The sequence below is a fragment of the Anopheles darlingi genome, chromosome 2, assembly GCF_943734745.1.
Source record: "Anopheles darlingi chromosome 2, idAnoDarlMG_H_01, whole genome shotgun sequence".
Taxonomy (NCBI): Eukaryota; Metazoa; Arthropoda; class Insecta; order Diptera; family Culicidae; genus Anopheles; species Anopheles darlingi.
The window spans coordinates 78,587,557-78,593,556 of NC_064874.1; the positions used below are offsets into that span (position 1 = coordinate 78,587,557).

At 49.7% G+C, this 6,000-nt stretch overlaps 3 protein-coding genes across 9 annotated transcripts in view; all 3 read right to left on the reverse strand.

Annotated features, from left to right (window-relative positions):
- The window catches only part of LOC125960026 (sodium/hydrogen exchanger 3), a 50,216-nt gene extending 49,317 nt beyond the window's left edge, over positions 1-899 (reverse strand). For all 6 annotated transcript variants that reach the window (XM_049693136.1, XM_049693128.1, XM_049693139.1 and 3 more), the window contains exon 1: positions 741-899. The gene's annotated coding sequence lies outside the window, so the exon portion shown is untranslated. The remainder of the gene's footprint in view (positions 1-740) is intronic.
- A 1,283-nt stretch (positions 900-2,182) lies between these two features.
- Positions 2,183-5,815, reverse strand: LOC125960102 (transcription elongation factor S-II). The gene is made up of 2 exons (XM_049693295.1): positions 5,410-5,815; positions 2,183-3,892 (listed from the first exon to the last, which is right to left on the reverse strand). The coding sequence occupies exons 1-2, from the start codon at positions 5,479-5,481 to the stop codon at positions 2,969-2,971; spliced, it is 996 nt and encodes a 331-aa protein (XP_049549252.1). The 5' UTR covers positions 5,482-5,815; the 3' UTR covers positions 2,183-2,968.
- Positions 5,816-5,900: 85 nt separating this feature from the next.
- Positions 5,901-6,000, reverse strand: part of LOC125960035 (non-lysosomal glucosylceramidase) — a 12,105-nt gene continuing 12,005 nt past the window's right edge. For both annotated transcript variants that reach the window (XM_049693178.1, XM_049693177.1), the window contains exon 7: positions 5,901-6,000. This exon is cut by the window's right edge and continues 2,046 nt beyond it. The gene's annotated coding sequence lies outside the window, so the exon portion shown is untranslated.

Sequence of the window (6,000 nt, forward strand, 5' to 3'; positions counted from 1 at the left end):
GCTGCGGATAGCGTGCGGGTTGGTAGCTGAAGTGGCTACAGCAGGCTTGGCCATTGGCTTATCACGTGTCATGTACTATAAAGCTTGTACACGATGACCATCGTAAGGAAAGGGGGGGTGCACACTTAGTCTAAGACCTAGACCGGGGACCTAAGTAGGCCTCCGCCGACGGAGGGTGAGTGGGGCTTGGCAAATTAGTTTTTACACTCTTATCAGTGTACCCGTCCTCATATCGTAAAAGTCGAGTCGTCGTCCGTGTGTTTCCGAACAAACCGGTGAACCGCGGGCGCAGCGCATTTATCTAGCTCACCTGGAGCACGTCACACGGAGCGGCCATACCGTGCTCCGCTTTGTAATGGCTTTATACGTCGCCCGGGACGAGAGGGGGACAGTAAAATAAGAGGAAACCGGAAGGGAGACCGGCTGGATGGAACTGATCCACGGATGACACTCATTTCAACAATCATGCTGCGATGACGTCCAACGGAAGGCTGATCTTGCCGGCTATGGTACAGCACACCGTTTACTCTTGTCAGAGTGAGTGGACACGGTTTATGATAAGCTGTTAAAGTGCCTCTTAAACTGGCCGTTGATGCAATCGATTCCGAGCTTTTAAACAATAACAACCCAGAAATGGAGATTAGCGGTCTAACACGCGCTTGCAAGAGGATACGTTTGACACACTTTTTAAATTTGCTATCACTTCTTAACCAATTGAAGCTAAAAGAATTCAAACTTACCATACACGACCTGTGTAGCTTCACAGTTTGTTACTCTTTCCGTTCCCTGCTGCACCTAAAGAAAGACGAGCAGCGGAAGCTTCACTATCCTAGATCACACCGACCGATCCTCTGAGCACGGACACACCAGAGGATGGTGAACCGTCCTCCAGTACGATAAGTGCGCGACTGAACGAGGTGATCACCACCGCCAACAGCTCATTACCTTTCGGGTGACCAAGAGCTCAAAAGCCTAATCAAACACACCATCTTCCACCGTGCACGTGGTGCGGTACGGTGAGGTGTCGTCCGTGAGCGCAAACCGTTGACGAGCTGGATTCATTTTTCCTATTATCATTTTAATTAAGTAGCAACCCCCAAAGGCCTGGCACCCCATTGACGTGCCAGATATCGCTGGTGCTGCGAAGCTAAGGGAATGGTCAAGGTCAGAGACGAGGTAAGAAGGTGATCCGAATTCTAAGCACCTGAACTCCTGCGGTGGAGTCAGTAGGAAATCGAGGAAACCAATTGAGTGGACCAACATCTGCTTTTGAGGGTTCAGTCTTGGTGATAGGGGGCAGGAGTTGGACATCGCGTATGTCGTTATCAGACGAATGTACAAATTGCGGGTGATAAACAGATGAGATATCTCTTACGACACGAGATGAGACTGATATACAAATTAAAAACGTATGTAGAACAGTGACGAGATTGGACCCTATGGCGATAGACAGGCAACTTGCGTGCGCTTATTGGAGCGTTATTAAAACCGCATGGGACTTGGCTTCCGAATTCTTTTATGTGCAGGGGCTGGGTGAACGGCGTTTGTGAGAGGGCATTTTACAGAGAAGTGACACTTAATGCTTTTGTGCCATTCTTTTCGATTGTTCAGGCTAAGTTACTACAAATTTAGAACGAATTTCATTTCATCTAGATAATTTCACAGAAGCTGGGAAATACCCACCAATTCCAATATAAAAATGCTCGCATCTCTATGGGAATCGCCTGCCGGGTAGTGTCCACTGTCTTCGTTCAGTTCGTTATTGACAAAAGGTATGCAATGTGGTTTATTTTATACATTCAGGCGCCACATTGCATACCTTTAGGCAATCTTGTAGACAAAGCCTTACAACGGTTCCTAACAGCCAGAAACTTCGTGCGGTATTTGAGACCGCTCGAAAACATCCGGACCGCTCGAAAACTTGAGACCGCACGAGCGGTATTTGAAAATAAAGTTTGCAACTCCCGCCGTAGTTCTTGAAGTAACTCTCCCGGCCTTGCAAACCGTCAAAATCTGCACCAAGATCCGCAAAAGGACCGTGCGGATTCAGAAATCTGGCCGCTTATACATTAAGCTGGTAAGTGCTTCATACGGGCCGTTTCGGAACCTGTTAGTAACCGGCAAATGGCCTAGATACTTACAATCTATCTTTATCTAGCCAAACAAACGCGACGCTCATCTTTACTTTAGTTATTGTTATTTACACTCTACATTAGGTTTAGTTATTACAATAATTATAATGCTTTGTTAATCGTCCACTTTCTTGCCTAGCGAACGGTTTTTGCAACATTCGGTGTGCCCCTACCACGGCTATCGTTTTCGCTTCTCTCCTCTGTGAATCGAAACCGTTTACCCTTAACGCTAACCTAATATGTGATTCTCTACCGCATTCCCTAGCCGACGCTGTGTGCTGTAGGCCAAACCAGAATTACACGCAATCCTCGAGCAGGCAAGTTTGCCGAACGTGGCCGCTAGCACCTCATGAACTTCCACACAATCGGTCTTGAGATCGATGGTTTCCGATTGCAAGAAGGGATGAAATGGTGCTGGCAACCCAACGATCAACTTACAAGAGCCTACGAACTCCTTGCATCTGCCGGCTGGGGATTATTGTAGTACGTTGTGAAGGGTGGCGCAGAGCAAAATGAAATAATAAAACAATAAAATACCAAACATTCCTCGCCAGGACCGTTGGAAAGCGTTGATCACCTAAGGGCAATTCTTTGAATGTGCCCCGGCGCCACCAGTCAAAAAATTCTGAGGCACCATTCATTCGGCAAGCACAACCTTTCGCTCAACTGATATGTACCACTCGAAGGTACCTATCAGGAGGGTGTCCGGTGCAGAACGTTCCCGTGAACTCTTCATCTTTCTTACACTATCTAGTGCGTAAAACCATCGAGTTATCGCCTTTAGTCTATAGGATAGGGAGGGAGGGTACGCGGGATGCCCGGTAGCACGAAGTCGTTTAGCAGAACTTCCAGCGATGACCGCACTCATTGCACATGACGAACGTAGTCATCGGTTCATCAGCACTACGTGTCTGCAGCTGGTTATAGGTGCAGTTGCGTTTCTTGCACTTGCCACACTTGAGCAGATCCGTCTTGGTGCCCTGAACCGTCGCCAGCTGGGCATCGTTGATCGCCTCCTTCACGAAGCGATCGCGCAGCAGTTTCATCTCATCGCTTGCCATTTCCTCCGAGGTCATTTTTGCCAATCGCTGGGCGGTCAGCGCACCACTCACGAAGTTACTGCGCAGGCTAGGATTTTTCGGATCCTTCAGGTTTGCTACCCGCGACCGGATGCGGTTTTTGTAGCGCATATCCGTGTTCTTGAACTCGACAAAGATCGCCTCCTCCAGCTCCTCGCCGAGCTCTTCGGGTGTCTGGCAGCCTTCCGGTGGTTCACCGTCTACTCGCAGTGCATTGGCCAGCATTTCGCGACACTTCAGCCGAACCGCATCGGTCGTGTTGCTTGACTGGGACGGAATGCTGACCGGCGTCGACGAGGGTTTCGATTTGCTCTCCTTCTCACCGCGGTCGCTGTCCTTTTTGTTACCGCCAGCACCGCTGCCACCAGTGCCGCCACCAGTACTACCACCCGTTGAACCGTTGGTACCACCGTCGCCCGATTTACTGCTCGATTTGCTCGACGATTTCGACGAACCCTTCGAATCTTTACCACCGCCGCCACCATCCTTCGACGGAGGGGTACCGGCCAAGAAGCGTTTCCAGCTTTTGATGAGCGATTTGGCAAGGCTGATAACCTCGTCATCCTTGCTGCACTTCCGTAGCTCGTTCACCGTCATACCGATACGCGTCTTCGTCAGTATATCCAGATCGATGTTAAGTCGCTGGAGCTCCCGCAAAAGATCCAGCGCCTGCTCTTGACCCTAGAAATACAAGCAAGGTAAAGAAATGAATATCGAAAGACCATCCAAAGTATACATTTGTGGAGTTTGATATAGCGAAGCAAATCGGAGCAGGCCAAACTGGGTACCGTAGTTTCGCTTGATGCCTGATGCAGCTCAGCGCTATGTCGAAGAATAAGTGGCCAAATACTGATTTGTGAATGATCCCCTCAAACAATGATAAGAGAAATTCCAAATTTGCTTACTATCGCATCATCGTGAGCCTCGTCTAGCACCAACATTCCTTATCCTTGCAAGTATGCAACAGGTAAGCCCTTCGTCACTTTTCGGTTTACCCACAAGCCAATGTGTGTGCAGTAGTATTCTCCTAGTGTGTGGGTGCAGCGGCAGTTGCATTTATTGTTGTTTTGTTTTGAATGCCAAACCGGTTCTCGAGATGGTTTACGCGCCCGACCAACAAAACGAGAGAGTCCCGGAGCCGGTTGAAGAGAGCGGAGTCTGTGAATTGTGCTTGGTCCGGGTGCTGATGGCTCGCGGTTCTACGCGCGTGCGCCATCTCTCGCAGCAGGCAGTTCGGTGAAAAGGGTTCTACTACTTCACCTCCCAGCAACAGACCCGCCCATCGTGAACATCGCCAGAAGTGTCGCGCCAAAAGTTTGAAACCGCGAAACCAGTTTCCACCGCACCACACACCGGTCCTGTACACCGTTTTGTTGGTGGCTGAGAGTGTTTGCTATTTGGATTCGGTGCTTGTTTTCTCTTTTACCGGCTGCACGGACTAAATTTGTGCAAAATGAAAACACACTTCGCACACACCACGAGTGAGTACCACGGCGAGAGCGCAAGTGAGAAAGGCACATGCTCACGCTCTCCTGCTCTGTCAATAGATTACGCAAAAAAGACGAGAACATCCTACAAAAACTCAGAACTGCGAATCACCCAGCAGATTTCTTTTCCTCTTGGATTCTTGCAACTGCACCCCAAGAAACATGTGTTTTTGTGGCAGTCGGAGGGAGGAAACACCACATTTGCAGCAAAAAAAGAACAAATAGAACCGATCAAACTGAATCTATTCTCAAACCAGCCACCCAACTCCGCCTCGGCGCTGGATCTGGGATCCACCTTTCGACGGGGGAAAATAGCTCCCTCAAAACATGCCCTGGGCCTCTTCTGGGTAGCTGTTATGCGCATGGCTTGCTGCTGCTGCTGCTACTGCTGCTGGAGGGTGCTAGCTGGGATGCAAGAATTATGAATATTTCAGTGACCGTATCACACTTTTTCAATCTAGCAGTCCGGAACGAACAAAAGCTACCACAGCGTTAGCCGGGGCTTGGTAATTAATAAATGCGGAGCTCGGCCCGTGAAGTATGGTAATTCTCGGCCACGGCAATGCAAAACAAACACCCAAACGAAAGGAACACGCCCATACACAACGCACTTTTACGGGAAGATGTGGCTTCATTCAGCTAGAGAACCCGTCCGACCGACCGCGCGATCCGGGGTAACAGAGAAAACGGTACACAAAGCGCCGCGCTTACCGAGCCATCCGATAAGGAAGTCATTTTGCCGAGCTTCTTCTGAATCCGGAACACTTCCTCCTCGACGTTCATGTTGCTGGCGCTTGGCGCGGTGTCCTGGTAGAACCCTGGGTGTGTTGTTTCTCGTATTCTTCACCGCCGAACGCACGCACGCTGGAGAGGTAGAGAAGGATGATGCGCTTTTTGATGCGCGCCGGGCTTTCGAGTCAAGGAGGGGCTTCTTTTTTTCCCGGGTCGCTGTGCTGGAATTATGCCGCTAACTATTGTTTCACTACCGATAGACGAGGTGAAGCGCCGTTCGATGATCCGTAAGCGGTGGGTTTTTACAAAAACTTTTGCCGGAAAAGGGCGCGATTTACCAGCAAAACACGGGAACACGCGAAGCCGCGGAGCAAATTTTCAGCTTTTTTTTTCAGAGTCCGAGCAGTGTTGCGTGCCGAAAAAGCCAGTGCTGCCATCGCGAAAGACAGGTCGTGGGGAAGAAGAAGAAGCAGGAGAAATTCCGCGTGAGTTTCGAGTCGCCAACCCGAGCCGCTAAACGCGCGCTCAAAAGGGCCGGAAAAAAGGCGGAAGTTTTTGAAATTTCAGAAA

Coding starts and splice junctions, on each gene's coding strand:
- LOC125960102 (XM_049693295.1), bottom strand. CDS start 5,481: ATGAACGTCGAGGAGGAAGTGTTCCGGATTCAGAAGAAGCTCGGCAAA. Junction 3,893..5,409: donor CTTCCTTATCGGATGGCTCG/GTAAGCGCGGCG, acceptor TTGTATTTCTAG/GGTCAAGAGCAGGCGCTGGA.